The sequence below is a fragment of the Solea senegalensis genome, linkage group LG4 (assembly GCF_019176455.1).
Source record: "Solea senegalensis isolate Sse05_10M linkage group LG4, IFAPA_SoseM_1, whole genome shotgun sequence".
Classification (NCBI taxonomy): Eukaryota; Metazoa; Chordata; class Actinopteri; order Pleuronectiformes; family Soleidae; genus Solea; species Solea senegalensis.
Genome location: NC_058024.1, coordinates 9155483 through 9175512, shown reverse-complemented (window position 1 = coordinate 9175512; position 20030 = coordinate 9155483). Strand labels below are relative to the sequence as shown.

The following is a 20030-nucleotide window of genomic DNA, read 5'->3' as shown; positions in this document are numbered from 1 at the left end:
CTTCCGTTTGCTGTCTTAGAGCGGTCACCGCTGCTGTGTTTGGAATGTGAAAAGAAATGTGTATATTTTGGGGGGAAAAATGAGAAAAAAATTCTGAATATTTGTAGCATCGTCATTTATCTTGCCATGCTCACAGAATGGAGGAGGGGAGAACGGGGAGGTGAACGGTGTGGAATCCAACCCCATCGCTCAGCCGGAGTACGAGACGCTGATGGCCAAGTTTCATTTTGTGGACCTGGCTGGATCTGAGAGGCTGAAACGCACAGGAGCCACAGGAGAGAGAGCCAGGGAGGGGATCTCTATCAACTGTGGACTGGTGAGACAGACAAGAGAGGACACGTCTATGTGTGTGTGTGTAATTGTATTTGTTATAGGGATGAGCCCATAAGATACTCAATATTGGTCCGATACTGGTAAAAATCACTCGATCGGCTATTGGACAGATAAAAATGTAAAATCTGATGTGGGATGTTTATTTTCTGCGTTAGGGGAGAAGAATATTTGTTACAGAGGAGAATTATGTCTTTGTAAAAGCTTCAAATGGCACTTTAGGACCAGCAGTCGTCAGGTAGATCAAACCCCGGTCCTAATGAGGCAGAACCTGAAGATTTCTTATGAACTGGTTAAGTTTAAGACTTAAGATTTGAATTGGGGTTAGGTTAACGTTAGGGTTACGTTTAGGTTCAGGGACTATGCCTTTGTTTAGGCTGTCAAAATGAATGGATTGTCCTGAGAAGAACTCATATTTAATACTGTACTTACATGCACTGCTGTTAAAAATGTTAGCATGTTTGTAATCAGTTCTGTGAATATATTGTTGTGTGTGCGTGTGTGTGTGTGTGTGTGTGTGTCATAGCTGGCCCTGGGAAATGTGATCAGTGCTTTAGGAGATCAGAGTAAGAAGAGCGGACATGTTCCATACAGAGACTCCAAACTCACGCGTCTACTGCAGGATTCTTTAGGAGGCAACAGGTATGTTAGCATACATACACATGCACATACACATACATACACATAAACACTTACTAGGGCTTTCACCTTTTCCAAAAAGTCAATGACACACACAACGTACCTTCAAAATTATTTGGATATTCCCCCTGTCCACACACACACACACACACACAAACATCACTATTTCGTACTACTTTTACCCTTAGTCATGCTAGCTTGAACTCCTGTTGAGCTGCTTGTACGTGGTGCATCCTCCATTGCCTCCCTTGGGTAAAGCTAACGGCTAAGCTACAATATGAGTCAGCAGATTTGTTCCTTACTTTGTTATTTGTTCGAAACACTTCCACACACACCGTTTATCAGATGCTTTGGTGTCGCGATGGTCTGCTCAGGAGGATGAATTAGCTTCCTCGTGTCCTCCATTTTCATCACCAAACAAGATTATTCAATTATTAATCCATTACTAAATTAATCGTCAACTATTTTGAACATTGAGTTTTTTTTTTTCAATCATTAAAACAAGCATTCTGATTATGCAGCTTCTTAAACGTGGATATTTGCTGGTTTCTTTTGCTCCATTTAACAAATACATCATTAAAACTGAATTATTTTGTTTTGTGGACAAAACCAGCCATTTAAGAACATCATCATTTTCAGGTTTGGTAAACATTGGTCAACATTTTCTGACATTTTATGGACCAAACAACTGCTCGACTAATCATGAAAATAATCCACGGAATAATCAATTATGTAATCGTTAGTTGTAGCCATAAACATCACTGTCATATTCTTCTAATGGGTCAAGCGTGGCTCCAAGGCTAACCTGTGCTCACAGTGCCCTCTGCTGGCTCACACAGTAATTACCTCAAATGGTCTGGTACCCTTCTGGGCTGGATATTTTTACTTAAAAGAGGGTTTTTAAGGTTGAACGGATATTCAATTTCTCGTTAAAAGGTGACAACCCTAAAACATACACACATATCTTCTGCAGTCATGAGTCACTTATTACCAATTTCTTTCTTCTTCCACTCCAGTCGCACGGTGATGATAGCCTGTGTCAGTCCTTCAGACCGGGACTTCATGGAGACCCTGAACACGCTGAAGTACGCCAACCGTGCCCGAAACATCAAGAACAAGGTGGTGGTGAACCAGGACAAGACCAGCCAGCAGATCAACACCCTTCGCGCTGAGATAGCCCGACTTCAGCTGGAGCTGATGGAGTACAAGGCGGTGAGAGAGGCAGAGAAATGCAAAAAGAAATAATAAAGATATGGAGGAGGTGAAAAGAGAGTGAGGTGTGAATGAAGGGGAGAGGAATGAAAAGTGACGGTTTGAAGAGGAGAGCAATGACATGGCTGTCAGTGTAAGTGATGCAATGAGTCTGTAAGAGAGGGATGAAAGATGGATGAAACTGAAGATAGTAACTGGCTACAAGAAGTTGAATTGGAACAAAACAAGATGGCAATACATAAAAAAAAAAACTGAGAGAGGATGAGACTGAAGAGACGAGACAGAACCAGGGAGCGACTCTTGCTAAAAGAATTCTGCTTCAATTTACATTGTAGAAGTTGTTTTATTATTTAGTCCTGAGGGATTCAAAATGGTTTAAAATCTAAACAGGCGTTTCAATTTAAGCATTGTGAGGAGACATAAGTGGAGAGATTGCTGCATCCATCCAAGAAATGGGAGAAAAGTGCAAGGATTTCTGTAAAGTTAACATGTACATCATCTTTGGCATTTGGGGAAACAAGAGATGAGCAATTATTTCCCCTAGATCATCGTTTTCTGATGTAATATAAGAGGGTTACCATGGTTACTAGTGGGGAGTTAACATATGACTGTGATGAGGAAATGGGCTGACCTCCATGTAATGTGACTGGAGATAATGGTGTGTTGGAGTGTTGGAGCTGTGACTGGAGTAAATAGTGACTTTCTGTTTGGAAGCTGACACAACAGGATTGTTTTATCGTTATTCATCATTCAGAACACAACACTAGTTATTGTAGAGCCACCAAATCACCAGCTGATTATAAACAACAGCGATGTGTTTCTGTTGGAATGCAGCATCCAGTTCTATGTAAGAGCACAGATTTAAAAAAACAGCTCTGTGTGTTCAGTGTCCTGGCTGTTGTTATTCACGCCGTTTGCTTGTCTGTGCAGGGGAAACGCGTCGCATGTGAGGACGGTTCAGAGGGGCTCAGTGACCTCTATCAGGAGAACACCATGCTGCAGAGAGAAAGTGACACACTGCGTCTCAGGGTCAAGGCCATGCAGGAGACCATAGACCACCTCAACACGCGTGTGACACACCTGCTGGCCAACGAGGTCAGCAACCTGCTGACCAAGTCAAGTACGTGATGGAGATCTGTCATTATTTTACATGTATTAACCATCAAGATGACAGTCATTTTATAAGTTCCTCATGTATTTAATATTGTCATAATGTTTATTTAAAATTAGGAAAGTGTCAAAATGTTGTTTACAAGAGGGTCCTGGCTGAGACAGGCAGCCGCACATATGATAGGGTTACAGACAGACACTAACATATAAGAGTAACATTTACAGACACAAAGTATGATATTCATAAAATATAAAAAAAAAATACAGAAGGATAAAATATACACCGTAAAAATTAAGCCATAGTTTCCACCACTTAAAATAATGAATGAAAGAAAGTAACAGACACAAATTGTTTTTTATTTTTCATGTGTTAAAAATAAAAAAAATAACGTTTTTGCCAGTACTGCATTCTTACTTCACAAAGTACTTTTTTCTGACCTGATCTTCTTTTGACCTCTGACCTCTAGGTGAGGGCAATGAGGAGATTGGGGCTCTAATCCAGAACTACATCCGAGAGGTTGAAGAACTCAGGTAAGAATTCAAAAACAAATTTAACAAATAACTGATATTTATTTGTTATATGTGTGTCAAATGTTCTTGTTGGTATTAGATAGACATTTTATGTCTGTTTAAATCTCTGATCTTGTCACATTTCCGCTCCCTCTGTCAGAACCAAACTTCTCGAGAGCGAGGCCATGAACGAGTCGTTGCGACGGCAGGCGGTCCGTCTTTCTTCCCGCCCTCAGTTCTCCTCCTCCACCCTCAGCCCTGCACCGGGACACCCGCCTGGCTCCTCTCCTGCCCCGGTGTCCATGGAGGCCGAGATGACTGACGTGTTACGCCGAGCCAAGCTGGACATCGAGAGGCTGAAGAAGAAGGAAAGGAGGCAGAGGAGGATGAGGTGAGGAGAGGAGTGCACATACAAGATGTTACTTCAGTTACCAAATGGTTCATATCTACAAACATTTATGTACGTTTTACTCCCACATAGCCTTTATAAGGAAAAATCCAAAAAACATAGTATCACAAAGATTTTTAGGTTGAACATATTTGTTGGAGAATCATTTTCAGGAAATATTGCAATCTTCAGCAGTATATCACAATGTTTTTAAATATTGCAATAATATATTGAGCATAGTATTGTTGCCTTGTGCTTAACACTGTTGTTTGCAACCTTTTAAATGCAAACAAGACATATTGATTCAAAGCATTGTGAAATGAGTCAGCCTTTCGGCTCCACACAAACGTCTGTGCTCCTCGGTGTAGCAGTGTATAGATCTCGTCTTGTCTGGTGACATTCCCGAGCTGCACATAAACATTGTGCTAGTAAAGCGAGATAAACAAGTTGTAGAATGACTGAAAACACAAAAAAGCATCCACAGGAAGTCTCATAAGTGAATTCTCTTGCACAAAAAAAAAACGCTTTGTGTTTGACAGGATAAACACTTCTTGTCCCCGCCCACCCCTGTGCTGCAGCTGTATACACACAAATGCTCCCTCAGTCAGGTCTGACTGTTTCGCTTGAGCAGAATAACAACAACAACAACAAAACTCACCATATCTTATGCACTGCAGCTTTAAGTGGCACATCACAAGTCAATTAGGGTTTTGGGGCAAAGTTCTATACAGGATTGGGATGCAGCCAGTGCTCAGTAGTAATGCTGGCTTGGACACAAAAAGTGGTCCAGTGGGTCATGAGGGAGCAGAGCGCAGCCTAACACACTTATTTAGGTTTAATGGGATAAAGATGGAAGTAAATGAGGGAACACAAGAAGAAGAATGAAGGTGGTAATAAAACATAAAGAGCTAAAAGGGCAAGATGTATGTACAGTATATGAGCAGATGAAGCGGTCCTAACGACTTCAGAGGGTTGATATTACCGAGAGCTTGGCAACACTCCCAAAGCCTTAATGGTGGATGTGAGGAGTGTGAGTATTTTCACTTAAAGGAGAAAGAGGCCATGGTTAATCCAGGTGTCAACATCTGTCCTGAGGGATCTGATCCCAGAGTGAAGTTTGACTGTTCACGCCTAGCATTGAAATGTGTCCTGGATGTGTTTCCTGTGATCACATGCAGTAGGATCGGATCTGGATTTTGGTTATTTTAAGTTGTTTAAGGGAAACAAAAAGTAAAACAGGATGAATTTAAATAGCTTCAACAGTGATGTGCTGCTGTGGCTTAACTGTTATTTTTCTCCTCTGACAGTCCGGAGTTGGAGAAAGGCCTGAAGAAGCGTGTGAAGCTGCACATGCACGAGAATGGAGAGAATGGACAGATCGGAGAAAATGGACAAAACGTACAGAATGGAGAGATCGATTCAGACGACAATTACGCCGAGGTAATGCTGCAAATTTGTGAACGTGGGAGTAAATGTTGGCCATGATCAAAACTGTCAGATTTTATCAAGTCTCATGTCAGCGTTTGTATGTGCAGGACATCATGTCTCCGCTGCAGGAGGAGAGTGGCTGTGAGGAGGACGAGGGGGAGGACGAGGAGGAGGGCAGGGAGGAGGATGACGAGTTTGACAGCGACGAGAGCCTGGTGGATTCTGACTCTGACTCTGATGAGAAAGGTAAGTCTCTGACAGCTGCAACCACACACACGCACACTCACACACACCAGACCTCTGTTTTTTGTCAGGCTTGATTTATGTCACTTCCTGTCAAGAATCGTTTGAACCTTTTAAAAGAAACATGACTCAATTTAAACCCGATGTCAGGAAGATTGAAACACGGACGTGTGTGTGTTTTTGTGTGAGTGTGGCTGAGGTTGTGTTGACATTTATACACAAATACAAAAAGAATGTGTTTCTGACCTTTGTCCGTCAACCCGCAGCTAACTTCCAGGCAGACCTCGCTGACCTGACCTGCGAGATCGAGATCAAACAGAAGCTGATCGACGAGCTGGAGAACAGTCAGCGGAGGCTGCTGATGCTGAAGCTGCAGTACGAGGAGAAGCTCATCCTGCTGCAGAACAAGATCAGAGACACTCAGCTGGAGAGAGACCGAGTGCTGCAGAACCTCAGTGAGCACCATGGGATTTATAGTCCATAGATATTGTTGGGAGTAACAAAACAAGTTGGATGGATGATCAGCACTAAAGTAATAATAAGTGTTGTCTAATCAAATCAGATCAGATGAAGCGTTTTTTGTATGCACAATAACAAAGTGTTTCTCATAAAAGCACTCACACAGGCACATAAATATCAGCAAACGCATTAAAGCCAGAATCAATAATTAAAAATGTTGAGGAAATGCTATTTTACATGGCGATACCACTGGAAACAGTGTTGTATGTGAATAAATGAAAAAAAAAAAACATTAATAAAGTCCTCGTAATAAATTATAAGTGTATTTAAAATAAGTAAATACAATATATCAAAAGTAAATGGAAGAGGAAGTGATAGGAAACTAAAACACTGTGACATACCCAACAGTAAAACAGGCTACTACAAAGTTAAATCTTGAATCTTCTGTTAAAAATATCGACACTGTTGATATAACGTTTCCTGAAAAACGTCATCTCCATCACCACATTGCCACACAGTGTCCATGGAGAACTACACGGAGGAGAAGGCGAGCCGGATCAAGCAGGAGTACGAGAAACGTCTCAAGGAGATGAACCGCGACCTGCTGAAGCTCCAGACGGCACAGAAGGAGCACGCGCGTCTCCTCAAGAACCAGGGGAGGTACGAACGGGAGCTGAAGAAACTCCAGGGCGAGGTCAACGAGATGAAGAAAGCCAAGGTGAAAGGGTGTGGAGACAGAGACGAGAATCTGAGTGTTGAGGAAAACATGAAAAGGCTAATGCTGCTACTGTGTGTGTGTGTTTTTAAAGGTGGCACTGATGAAGCAGATGAAGGAGGAGCAGCAGAGGAGGAGGATGGTGGAGGCCAAGAGGAACCGTGAGATTTCTCAACTCAAGAAGGAGCATCGACGGCAAGAGGTCAGTCTGTGTGTGTTGCGAGTGAGGACATTTTGGGAAAGTGAGGACATTTTGGATGGTCCTCACATCTTTAAAGGGCTTTTTCAGTTAAGACCTGGTTTAGAATTAGTTGTGATGGTGAAAGTTAGGGTAAGGACCTCTGGAATTCATTATGTCTAAGAGCGTCCTCACTTTGAATGCTGTGCAAACATGTGTGTGTGTGTGTGTTTACTGGGTCAGGGTAATTGACTCCTGTTACAAAATAAAATTCTGTTTTGGAACGTGGAGATTTGCGATGTGACTGGTGCCATGACAGTTTTTGCAGTCGCCTGCCACCAGGACAGTACCAGCTGTCAATAACACTGGTGTCCATAAGTCATAATAAAAATGACTACTATATGCTGTATATTTACAGTTTACAGTGGGAGATGGACATTATGAGTCAAATTATACGCAACGGTTTAATCTGTCGTGAAAATCTCGCTGTACTTGAAGAATTATGTAAAATTTACTGGTCAAAATCACTGCATCAGTTGAAATGAAAAATATGATTTTCCCTAGTTTTTCTTTGTGAAGATTTGGCTTCTTGAAATTGGCAAGATTTAATGTAATTCTCCCCCCCCACACACACACTTTATTTTATGCTATTTGTGTGCAAAAACACCAATAAAAAATAAAAATGCTTAAATATGCAGACTGCAAATGTAATGAGTCACAATGTGGACCATTTTATTTTTCATCATGAAAGCATTTAAACTTGCAATTAAATTTGTCATCCTTCCATTTACTCTTTCAGCAAAAGTATTAACTTAATGATCAGTGCCTGTTGTCCCAAAAAACTCTCTAATCAATCAATATCTAATCAATCATGTGATGATATGCAGATGAAGTAGACTCAGCAGTGACCCTTTTAAAGAACTGCGTGTGTCTCTCTCTTCCTCTTGTCCACCAGTATCAGATTCGAGCGCTGGAGTCTCAGAAGCGGCAGCAGGAGCTGGTGCTGCGCAGGAAAACCCAGGAGGTGACGGCGCTGCGCCGCCTGGCCAAACCCATGTCGGACCGCGTGGCTGGACGCGTGGCCCGATGGAACAACTCTCCACCGGTCTCAGACTCCGGAGCCGAGTTTTCAGGCAGCACGACGGCGAGCAGCTCCGAACCGGACTCTGCGAGGACTGTGAGCGGGCTCGTGAGACAGTGGAACAACAAGAATATGTTTGGAAACATGGGAGAAAGTGAGGGAAGCATGGAGGGAACCAGAATCATTGGGTGAGAAAATACCGCTTTCAAAATGCACCAATTCTGCTCAGGATACAGCTGATGTCCACAGAACTCTGGCATTTTAAAGCCCCAACACTGTAGAAGTTCTAAACTTGGCTGGCTCTGTTTTTGTTTTAGTGAGGAAGTATAAAAAAGGGGAGACGTTTGAAAACAATTACACATTTACTTCAGTTCTCTTTCTATGACAAAAAGCTCTGTTTCCATTTCAGTACACACTTTCTATTTCAGTTTCCCCCCATTGTTGGTCTGTGAAAACAATTCTTTTCTCTAACTTTTCACATTTGCTGTTTCTCATTAGTGATGCTACTCAAAACTCACAAGCATCTGCAAAGAGGACAATTAACTTACTGTTCACAAGTGCATGTACCTGAATGGTCAGGCATTGTACGATTTTAGGTGTATGACTATTGCACGCAGATACGTTTGTAAACAGAGGTAAAACTGTAGTCTGGAAGAATTGCAAAGGCTCCATTTCTTTCACCCTTCAACACGCATCAAAACACATGAGCCTCTGCCCGAAATCCAGAGACAATCTGATAACGTTTGTCATAATGTTTGTGTTGTTGTCGTAGCCATGAGTGATTTAGTAATCCTTGTTGTATAAAAGCCTAAGATTTATACGTGCTTCCACATATATATATATATATATATATATATATATATATATATATATACAACACACTTTTGTTTAACAGCTATTTAGCCTTGCTAGTATATTGTTATTTCCTGTTTAAGTAATACACCAAGACATTTTGCTTCACATACTATTTATATTTCCACGTCATTTATGCTTCAATGTAATCATTGTATTTAAAATACTAAAAATGATAAATGACATTAATGATAAACTGCATTTGTCCATGTAGTGTGTACTACATTGTACTTTGTACCAATGTGCAGCACAGAACCCGCCTGGACTCTGATATGAGCGCTCTCACTTTCATGCTCCTGTGACAAAAATCCGATTGGAAAATGTGTATTAACGATCATATTTCTGTGTCAATACATAAAAATCTGATTTAAGTTCATGTTCATGGAAAACAGATATGAGTTACTTCAGCCTAAAGGTTGACTATAGCCTTTGTATCGTCGTCTTCTTACAAAAAAAAGTTCACTGGAGGTAGTGGCTGGTGATTTCCATCTCTCATCACCTCTCCCATTTCTTCCCGTCTTCCCAGAAACAGGAAGAAGATACCGAGGAAGCCAGCTGGCCTGGGCGGCATCGGAACAGCAGCCAGAACCATTAGCTTCTCCAAGTCGGCCCGACAGAAGTGGCAAACCCTCGAGCGTCGCATTATGGACATAGTCATGCAGAGGATGACCATCTCCAACGTAGAGTTAGACATGAATCGACTCATCAAGGTAGGAACAACGCTGTGTCTTCTCATTTATTTTAGTTGTTTTTCAGATGTATCTTATCGCCTTTTGTGGGCTTCTATTTACTGTGTCTTTTATTTATTATTCTGTACAGCACTTTGGTTCACTGTGGTTGTTTTAAAGTGCTTTACAAATAAAGTTGGATTGGCACTTCCTGTGTGCAGCACGGGAATGTTGCCGTCGACTCGAGATTTAAACGCCACTATTCTGAGAAACACAGAAGAACATCATGAATCAACACCGTGTGAACTCATTGACAATTGTTTGAATTTCCACTACAGTTTTAAATCCGGAAAGTATTTCAAACTTATTCTAAAGTAATGTATAATACTGTGTTTTAATACAACGCAGCCAACACACACCGTGAGGTGGTCGGCAGTAAAATCCTGACTCTGCATGCATTTGTGTTTCTGTCGAGTCAGAAGCGAGAGGAGCTGACGGGCCAGCAGGAGGCGCTCTCACATAAACAGGAGGTACTTATGGCGGACGGGGAGGGGCCAGAAGCAGAGGACCGCCTTCTTCAGGAAATTAATGAGGACATTGAGGTGCTGAACGCCAATATAGACTACATCAATGACAGTCTGTCTGACTGCCAGGCCACCATTGTTCAGATAGAGGAGACCAAGGTATATATATGTATATCTATATATATATGTGTATGTATACATACGCACACACACACATAGTATATATTGTCACTGTAGTCTGAAGCCTCACTCGTTGTTGTCTCTATTGTTTCCTGCAGGATGAGCTGGACTCGGTCGACACCTCTGTCGTGATCAGCTCCTGCTCTTTGGCTGAAGCGCGCAGCCTGCTCGACTATTTCCTGAAGGCGTCGATAGACAAGGTGAGTTTACAGACAAACAACTGACCTACTGTAACCACGGAGAAGTGAAAAGATGACAGCACATATCCGTGCAGCAGCTCTTATCTCTTCTCATCATTTATTATTCATTAATCCTGTCTAAATCCACTGCCTTTGAGGAGGACAGGGTTTTGTTGTTCACTGACTTTTTTAAAAACTCTGACTGTGGCTGTAGTTTTTTTTAATGAACTCACTAGGCGAAGCACTCCTTAGTTGTTGTTTTTTATACAATAAACCTGTCTATTCTGTTCTATTCTATTCTATTCTCAGTATAGTTCAACTGTCATTATTTGGAGTTAAACTCAGTTTTTCCTTTGTGAAGTGACGATACATTGAGTAGTAATGCAGTGCCATCTAGTGTTGTATCTTCAAATTACATGGTGTCGTGAAAAAGAATGTGATTATTGATGCAAAAGTATTAATTAATGGAAATGGAGTAGTGTGGGGGTTGAGCAGTAATTAATTAGCTATATTTATGGTAACATTTTGTTTTTAATAAGTGTTTTATGTATATGTATATATATATATATATATATATATATATATATACATATATGCATATATACATATATATTAATACAATGTTCAATCTGTGCATTGGGCAAATTCACTTTGAGACTAATTTCTTAATTCTTCTGTTTATTAGTTTATAATTATTACAGTTATCTAGTTTATTCAAGTTTAACTATTGAGTAAAAACATTTCTTTTTTAAATTATCTGACATTTTATTGTGATAATTATCAATTTCGCCTTGAAAAAGATTTTTGGCCATAACACAGCTCAAACAAAGAAATCATATTATTTATGTTTACCAATATTGCAAATACCTAAACTTGGTGTTAGGATTATTACTGTCCTGTGCTGGTGTGCAGAATACTGGTGCAGTGTCATCTACTGGTGTTTCATTGTATTGCAAGATGTCGATAGAATGTGTGCTAATTGGTTTAAAGATGAAAAAAAACACCTTTGGATTACGTTTGTGTGTGTGTGTGTGTGTGTGTGTGCGTGTGTGTGTGTGTAGAGTTTACAGGTGGCGCAGAAAGAGGCTCAGATCCGACTGCTGGAGGGACAGCTGAGGCAGACCGATATGATCGGCTCGTCCCACAATCACATGATCCTCGACGCCCTGCGAGAAAAAGCCGAGTACATCCCTGAACTCCAGGCCCTCCTTCATAATGTGCAGCAGGGTGAGGAGTTTTAATCATCACTATATTACACAGCACTTGTTTACAGAGTCTGGGTCAGGATTATGAAATTGTGGTTGTTGTATTGTCTGCTCTGTTGTATTATGGCATTTAAATGTTGTGTGTTTTCAGAAAATGGTTACGCCAGCACAGATGAGGAGCCGTCTGAGTTCAGTCAAGCCTCTGACACCAGGTGAAACCGATGTCTGCATGTTCAGGCAACACTATTTTAAATAGCTTTAAACAGTTGTGTCGTAGTCACTTTAAATCTCACAAAGCAATGATCCAATCATGGTTTATTCTTAAAAAACATGAATAGCAACCAATTTGATCTTCTTCTTCTTCTTCTCTCTTCTCCTGCAGCGTCCCTCAAATGAAAGAATCCAACAGCCAAGATGATTTCAAGATGAAGGTAATGTGAATGAATGGCATTAAAAGTGCAGTTACTTTGCTGTGTGGCACAGGCCACATTTTTATTATTCAAACTGAACTGCGTTTGAGAGAATATGGATTAAATACAACACTACATGCATCCTGTATAATTTAATCCAAGCCTGATAAATATCTGACACAGTTATAGTAATAATTATACTCTAAATGTCACACAGGTGGTTGTAGCCTTTATTTATGGTTATGGCAAACAACAAAAGTTACTGTCACAGACTGCAGAAGGAAGCAAAGATGTTTCTGCATGGCAGGAAGTAGACGCCCACTTCCTGTTTGTGTTTCAGGTTTTTGGGTTTTTTTTTGGACTTTGATTTTTAAAGTGTATATATATATTTATATGTATATATATATATATATATATATATATATATATATATATATATATATATATATATATATATATATATATATATATATATACATATATATATATATACACATATATATGTATATATTTATATGTATATATATATATATATATACATATATATGTATATACATACATATACATATATGTGTGTGTATATATATATATATACAGTGGGTACGGAAAGTATTCAGACCCCTTTAAATTTTTCACTCTTTGTTTCATTGCAGCCATTTGCTAAAATCAAAAAAGTTAATTTTATTTCTCATTAATGTACACTCAGCACCACATCTTGACAGAAAAAAAACAGAAATTTTTGCAAATGTATTAAAAAAGAAAAACTGAAATATCACATGGTCATAAGTATTCAGACCCTTTGCTGGATGATGCAGATGCAGTAGGGAGAAAGTTCCACAAAGTCAACTATCACTGCAGCCCTCCACCAGTCGGGGCTTTATGGCAGAGTGGCCTGACGGAAGCCTCTCCTCAGCGCAAGACATATAAAAGCCCGCATAGAGTTTGCCAAAAAACACATGAAGGACTCCCAGACTGTGAGAAATAAGATTCTCTGGTCTGATGCGACCAAGATGGAACTTTTTGGTGTTAATTCTAAGTGGAATGTGTGGAGAAAACCAAGCACTGCTCATCACCTGCCCAATACTATCCCAACAGTGAAACATGGTGGTGGCAGCATCATGCTATGGGGGTGTTTTTCAGCTGCAGGGACAGGACGTCTGGTTGCAATTGAAGGAAAGATGAATGTGGCCAAGTACAGAGATATCCTGGAAGTAAAAGAAAACCTCTTCCAGAGTGCTCAGGATCTCAGACTGGGCCAAAGGTTCACCTTCCAACAAGACAATGACCCTAAGCACACAGCTAAATTAACGAAGGAGTGGCTTTGGAACAACTGGTCACAAATAATGTGACCATTATTGACTGACCCAGCCAGAGCCCTGACCTAAACCAATTGAGCATCTCTGGAGAGACCTGAAAATGGCTGTCCACCAACGTTCACCAACCAATCTGACAGAACTGAGGAGGATCTGCAAGAAAGAATGTCAGAGGATCCCCAAATCCAGGTGTGAAAAACTTGTTGCATCATTCCCAAGAAGACTCATGGCTGTGAGCAAAGGGTCTGAATACTTATGACCGTGTGATATTTCAGTTTTTCTTTTCTTAATACATTTGCAAAAATTTCTACATTTCTGGGTTTTTTTCTGTCACGATGTGGTGCTGAGTATACGTTAATGAGAAATAAAATTAACTTTTTTGAATGAAATGAAACAAAGAGTGAAAAATGTAAAGTCTGAATACTTTCCGTACCCAATGTATGTATGTATATATGTATATATGTGTGTGTGTGTATGTATGTGTATATATATATATATATATATATATATATATATATATATATATATATATATATACAGTATATATATACATACATACACACACACACACACATTTTACATTTTATTTCTACATTGCATTTAAACATTTAAAGTCTATTAAGACAGAAAATCACACCTTCTATATCAACAAGGGGAAATACAAAAACAAGGAAAACTAAAAATAAAAGAATATAAGGTAAATGCATATCTTTATTTTCTCTTTCCTGTCAGATTAGTTGCTATTCCTAATAACAACCATAAGATGGCAGTATAAGCAAAAACTTAAAATTGTGGAAGAAGCCTAGATATTATTACAAATCCTTCTATTCCTGTATCTCACGATACCTTATCTACTGTTCATTATACAGTTTTTACCCTTTTTTCTATTATCTGGCCCTTGTTTGACTCCACATAATAATCCTCTTTTTTTGTTCTACTGCTTCCATCTCCGCTTCACCCTTTTCCCGGCGGAACCCTGTTTTCTGGCTGTGTCTTAATTTCCTTTTGCATCTTAATTAAATTCAATTTAAATAAATTTTTTTATTTTCCACTTTCCAATTCCCACTCCTCTCGTCTCCGTCATTTCATTTTCTTCGTCTGTGTTGCTCGGTAAAACAACTGATGAACATTTTTCACCCAGATGGAGCCTCGCCTGTCGGCTCAGATGAAGGCTGTGTCTGCAGAGTATTTGGGTCCCGTCCTGGATCCTTCATCAGGCGGCAAGCAGCAGCACATCACCAAATCTTTGGCCTCGCTGACCGACATCAAGGAGGATGGTCTGAGTTTACTGACGGGGAGTCTGGCGCTCAGTTTGCCCCTGCCCTACCACAGGGACCGGGCGTCCCGCACCATCAGTCTCCCTGTCAGGGGACACACTTTGTGAGTCATGAACTACATTGGAATTAAAGTGGTGAAAAAAATAATGATTTCTGAGAAGAAGCTGGCCAGCCATCCTTAAAGGGGTTATACAGTATGTAAATTAAATTTATACATTCATTTTTCCTACTTTTATCTATGTACCCATTACTCTTGGCTGAATTTTACTGTCTTATTCTATTACTGATGACATTTATTTATGCAACTTTTACACCATTTTCACCATTGATTCAGTTTAAATGCTGTATAAATCAGTTAACCACATGTACATGTGGTTACATGTACATACACTACCCTACATACCCCTGTGCGTCTTTTGCACTAGTATGGACACAATACTTCCTTTTAGAGGGCAGTGCTGAGTACCAGGTTGCAGGCATCAGCAAACATGTCGACCATTGAAGAGGTTATCTGCAAGCAGATTCAGTGGCAGTGGAATGAAAGCACTGAATTTAAGTTGTCCCATTAGCATCATATAGATTGATGTAATTCCCGCAGAGACGCTCTTCAAATCTTCCCGCCATTTTTAAAAGTGCGTATAGACTCTTCTTTGTTGTTTTCCTGACTTATCGGACTATTGGCTCTATACTGGCAAGGCACTAAACAAGGCGTGAACACGTCACCCCCCATTTTATAGCAACTTCATTGGCTGCAGGTCATTTTAAGAATTTATTTTAAGTTTTTACTCTGCCTTACCTCGCTCCACCTTATTTAGCTGAGACATTGATTGATTGATTGATTGATTGATTGATTGATACTCCCCCCACAATTTTCAGTGGTATTGCTACGTATTTGTCTGTCATCTCCTGTGAAGAGAAAAATGACGGACAAAAGGCTCTTCTTGTCCTCAGTCACACAACCTTATCCACAGGATGTGTGTGCTCATAAAACGATAGTATAAAAACATGAGGATAATGTCATTACCATAGACCCTTGGGATGTCACAAGAGACACCATAAGGAGTGAGAAACATCCATTTCTATAGTAACAATGGATGTTTCCTTAATGTTATTGCACATTTTCTTGCCAACAACCACTGGAGACTGGCAGGAGGCCGGCCATTTTCAGGTTATAAAACTGCTTTAGGGAGAAATCACTGAAATATGCATCAGTCCTCGGATGTTTTGAAGCCTGGTCGTGTGTGTTTTCATTTTTAAAGAGCAAAAGTCTGTCGGTTGCTGTAGTTGCCTAGAAATACCAAATGTTCACAGTTTGCCAAACTTTGTATGTCTGCTTTCGGTGTATGTATTGTTGGATACACTCCCTTAAAAATATGCTTAGTTTTCATGTGTGTGTGTGTGTGTTACAGTCCCAGACAGTCTCGAGGTTATGACACTTCCCCAATAACAAGAAGGAAATCTTACGACCGTGCATACAGGTACGTGTCACACTCAAATTCAACCTGGTTTGTAAGCAAAGGGTTGCAATCCCTCGTCCTTAACCTCCCTCAACCTCTTGTCTCTTGTCAGGCCTACTGATGGCTACACTCCCCCCTCCTCCCCTCCTCTGAGGACAAGGAACGACCGCAATGTCTTCTCAAGGCTTACCAGCAACCAAACCCAAGGTTCTGCTCTGGACAAGTGAGTAAACACCTGCACAGACTCATACGTGCACACAAACAACAGTGTGCCTTTGGTATTGGAAAAAATGTGAACTTTTTCTCTGTTCCTTATATTTAATGTTCCAGTGCGTAACTTTTTTAGAATCCTCTTCTGAAAAGTTTCATGGGTGCTTCTTTGAGCCAACCTCAGCAGTTGTGCTTCCTCCGTACCTTTGTCAGTTGTGGCATAAAACAAATCACTTCCTGTGGGACTGATATCTGGCCAATTATCCTCTAGTGTGGGGAAGGCTTTAGTTAATACTTTTGTAAATGAAGGATTCCTTAAAATAGGTTATAAAATAGGTTATTTACTCATTTTAAAATAATATTAAGTGCTACATACATGTCTGTAAATTTGTTGCTACATCATGCACAAATTTGCTCTTGTCACGATTGATATTGTGATGTGGGTCACGATTATTTGCCATTTCATTTAATAGACAGTATGGTTAAAAGCACTGGAGAAGATGAGTCAATTAAAAGTACATTACTCCAAATGTTTATCTTCATATGATCCATAACCATAAACAAAAAGACTATTTGTGCTGTGGTGCACATCCTGCAGGAACAGATGGTGCCAACATTCACAGAATCCAGGTGTGAAACACCCTCAGGAGACATAGGAGATGTAATCATCCGAACCGTGACTGCAGGCTACTCAGAGCTACATTTAGCAACACTCTCAACAAGGTGTAATTGCACCTTCTAATCCATACATGGGACCTACTAGTAAACAAATACAAATGAGGTGGTAGGCAGCTCAGGTTTACACCAGCCACAACCAAATGCAATCCAATACAATACAGATGTGCACTAAATCCCATAGTGTTCATATTGTGTTGTCTCAGTGAAGTCAATAATAACAAGAATTTTATAGTAATTTCTTCTTTGTTTTTCGGGATGTTCCCTTGAATTTGTGTGTTTCAAATGTTTTTTTTCATTGTGTTCTAGTTATTTGGTCCAACTGTGTCAAATGGAGTCACAACATAGATAAAAGAATAAGTGACTGGCCTTTTCCCTTTCTGGTCATAATTAATTCCGTCTTTCTTCTCTGATAAATGTCAGCAGTTAATGTCAGTCATTATCTGCAGCACTATTTAGTCATTGTCTTTTAAAATATTTATTATTCAGGGATGTTTCTCAGCTTAGTTGACCCCTAATTGTTAGTGAGGATGTTGTGTTTGCAAATGTGTGTGTGTGAATATTGGTATTGGTATAGTGTGTGTGTGTGTGTGTGTGTGTGTGTGTGTGTGTGTGTGTATGTGTGTGGGGAGCCTGTGGGTCCTCATTATTGGGAACAGTGGTAGTAAATTAGTTGGCTCTTGTCGTCCTCCATGTAGCTGTTGTCATTGGAAGCCATTTTAAATTGACTCAGTGAGCGAGTGGGAGGGAGGATGTTTATTTTGTTGAACGGTGTTTTACATTAGAAGTCTTTGCAGAACGTAGGAAGATTAAATAGGATTTTTTGCTACACATTTGCATTGTTGCATTTGACGTCAAATGTGCGAGGCATTCATTTGTTTTATTAAACCACCACGCTCATTGTCCTTGCAATCTGACCCAACTATACTAATTAATTCATCATGACAAGGAAAACCTCACAGCCCAATGAAGCTGATTTATTAGAGATAATCACAAAGCCTTTCTGTATGAATCCCATATAATTGGATGTCAAAAGAGAAGCTTTCTCCTCAGAAATAATGATGTTCTCTGGTACATCTTTGTAAGTTCACAAACCCATTAAACTGCAGTAATATGATTTTTATCATTATTATTATGATTATTGTTATTATGAATATGAGGATGCATTCTACTTTTTTGACAGATTCATACTTAAGCAGACAGAGTGTCCACTGAGCCAAGCCTTTGACAATTAAAGGCAGGTGATAATGAGGAAAGTTAATTTTAAACAGGAGATTTCTTGTCGTCTTTGAATCCCAGATCTTAATACATGAATTTTTAAAAGGAGTTTGTCTTGCAAGTCAGATTTATCAGTATGATAATAGATTCCACCATGCATTGCTGGCAGTAAATACTGAGAAATGGCAAACCTCTGTCACCCTTTAACACTGCTGCTCCCTCCAGACAGATACTGCACAATTTTTGTGTTATTATTTCATGTTCAGAGTGTAAAGTGCTGGCTCCCATGGCGACAAACCAGTGGCTATAAAATATTTACAATATAATAACACTTTTATTGCGCCATTACACCCACATATCAGCCTTTACCTCTGAGCTATTTTGGAGGTATGGGTGTGGTCTGGATTGTTTTTTCACATTTTTTCTCATCTGTGAGTTTGATTGGCACATTTATCTTCCAAGTGTCTGGATTTCCTCTTCTATTAACCCGGTTTGCTTTTATCCATGTGCCCTCTCTGCACTAATTCCCTAATTATAGCTTGGAATGATGTAGGAAGAGGAGATCTTATCATGTCTAAGTACAAAAGTGTAGTGTAGACATTTTAGTGTGTGGTTGAATTGACATGTGTGTTTTCCCCTTTTCTTTCATTTACTTTCTTCCCCCCTTTTAAACAAACTTTTTCAAACACATTTCTTGTAAATGCCACTGTCATGTCATATGCTGAAAATGAAACCACTGCCAGTTAGCTTAGCATAATGGCTTATACATCCCACAGACAACATGTTAGCTGTATCCAATCATTATGCTAAACTAAGCTAAGCTAATGGGCTGCTGGCTCACTAAAAGTTTGTATTCAGTTTGTGTAAGCAAAAGACGTGTCCTATAACATTGAATGTGTATACATGTTGGTGATAGACAGACATGTTGGCTGTTTCCCCCTGTTTCCATTATTTACGCTAATCTTATATGCTGCTGGTTTTCTAATTGAAACTAATTATTCAGTTTATGCGAGCATACCCAACCTCATTTTAGTCGTACATATTTTGTTTTTGTGTATCCTATCAACAACATGTACATAAACATAGACAACATGCTAGCTGTTTCCCCATGTCAAGTCTTAATGCTAAGCTGAACTCAGCTAAATGGTGCTGGTTTACTAATTTAAACTTTTTATTCCGTTTATGTAAAAACAATGTAAAGACATGACCCAACAATGTTCTTGTGTACTGTACATGCTGCTAATAGGCAACGCTGGCTGTTTCTCCCTGTTTCCACATTCATCTTTATGCTAAGCTAACCTATTAGGCTACTGGTTCAGTAATTGATAAGTTTTATTCAGGTTGTGCAAACATACCCAACCTAAGTGTATAAATACTTATGCCAATTGTAAAAATACAATTTTGTTTACATGTTGCTCACAGGCAGACATGTTAGCTGTTTCAAATCTTTATGCTAAGTTAAGCTAATAGGCTGCTGGCTCTTATTGAATGTCCAGTGTGTAAGAATGAGACTGCAGATTGTAACTGCAGTGGTCCTTGCATGCCAGAAAGTACATTGTTTCTGATAAG

At 39.7% G+C, this 20030-nt stretch overlaps 1 protein-coding gene across 5 annotated transcripts in view; it reads left to right on the top strand.

Moving 5' to 3' along the window:
• kif21b (kinesin family member 21B) overlaps positions 1 to 20030 on the top strand; it is a 79012-nt gene that overhangs the window by 37688 nt on the left and 21294 nt on the right. For 4 of the 5 annotated variants that reach the window (XM_044022887.1, XM_044022886.1, XM_044022885.1 and 1 more), the window contains exons 6-26: positions 137 to 316; positions 857 to 972; positions 1986 to 2181; positions 3112 to 3301; positions 3759 to 3822; positions 3962 to 4192; positions 5497 to 5629; positions 5710 to 5863; positions 6127 to 6315; positions 6838 to 7037; positions 7129 to 7236; positions 8168 to 8481; positions 9672 to 9855; positions 10293 to 10496; positions 10616 to 10717; positions 11758 to 11923; positions 12053 to 12113; positions 12284 to 12332; positions 14766 to 15004; positions 16311 to 16379; positions 16471 to 16581. In XM_044022887.1, the coding sequence (XP_043878822.1) occupies positions 137 to 316; positions 857 to 972; positions 1986 to 2181; positions 3112 to 3301; positions 3759 to 3822; positions 3962 to 4192; positions 5497 to 5629; positions 5710 to 5863; positions 6127 to 6315; positions 6838 to 7037; positions 7129 to 7236; positions 8168 to 8481; positions 9672 to 9855; positions 10293 to 10496; positions 10616 to 10717; positions 11758 to 11923; positions 12053 to 12113; positions 12284 to 12332; positions 14766 to 15004; positions 16311 to 16379; positions 16471 to 16581 (3260 nt within the window). The remainder of the gene's footprint in view (positions 1 to 136; positions 317 to 856; positions 973 to 1985; positions 2182 to 3111; positions 3302 to 3758; positions 3823 to 3961; positions 4193 to 5496; positions 5630 to 5709; positions 5864 to 6126; positions 6316 to 6837; positions 7038 to 7128; positions 7237 to 8167; positions 8482 to 9671; positions 9856 to 10292; positions 10497 to 10615; positions 10718 to 11757; positions 11924 to 12052; positions 12114 to 12283; positions 12333 to 14765; positions 15005 to 16310; positions 16380 to 16470; positions 16582 to 20030) is intronic. The other variant, XM_044022883.1, reaches the window with a different exon arrangement.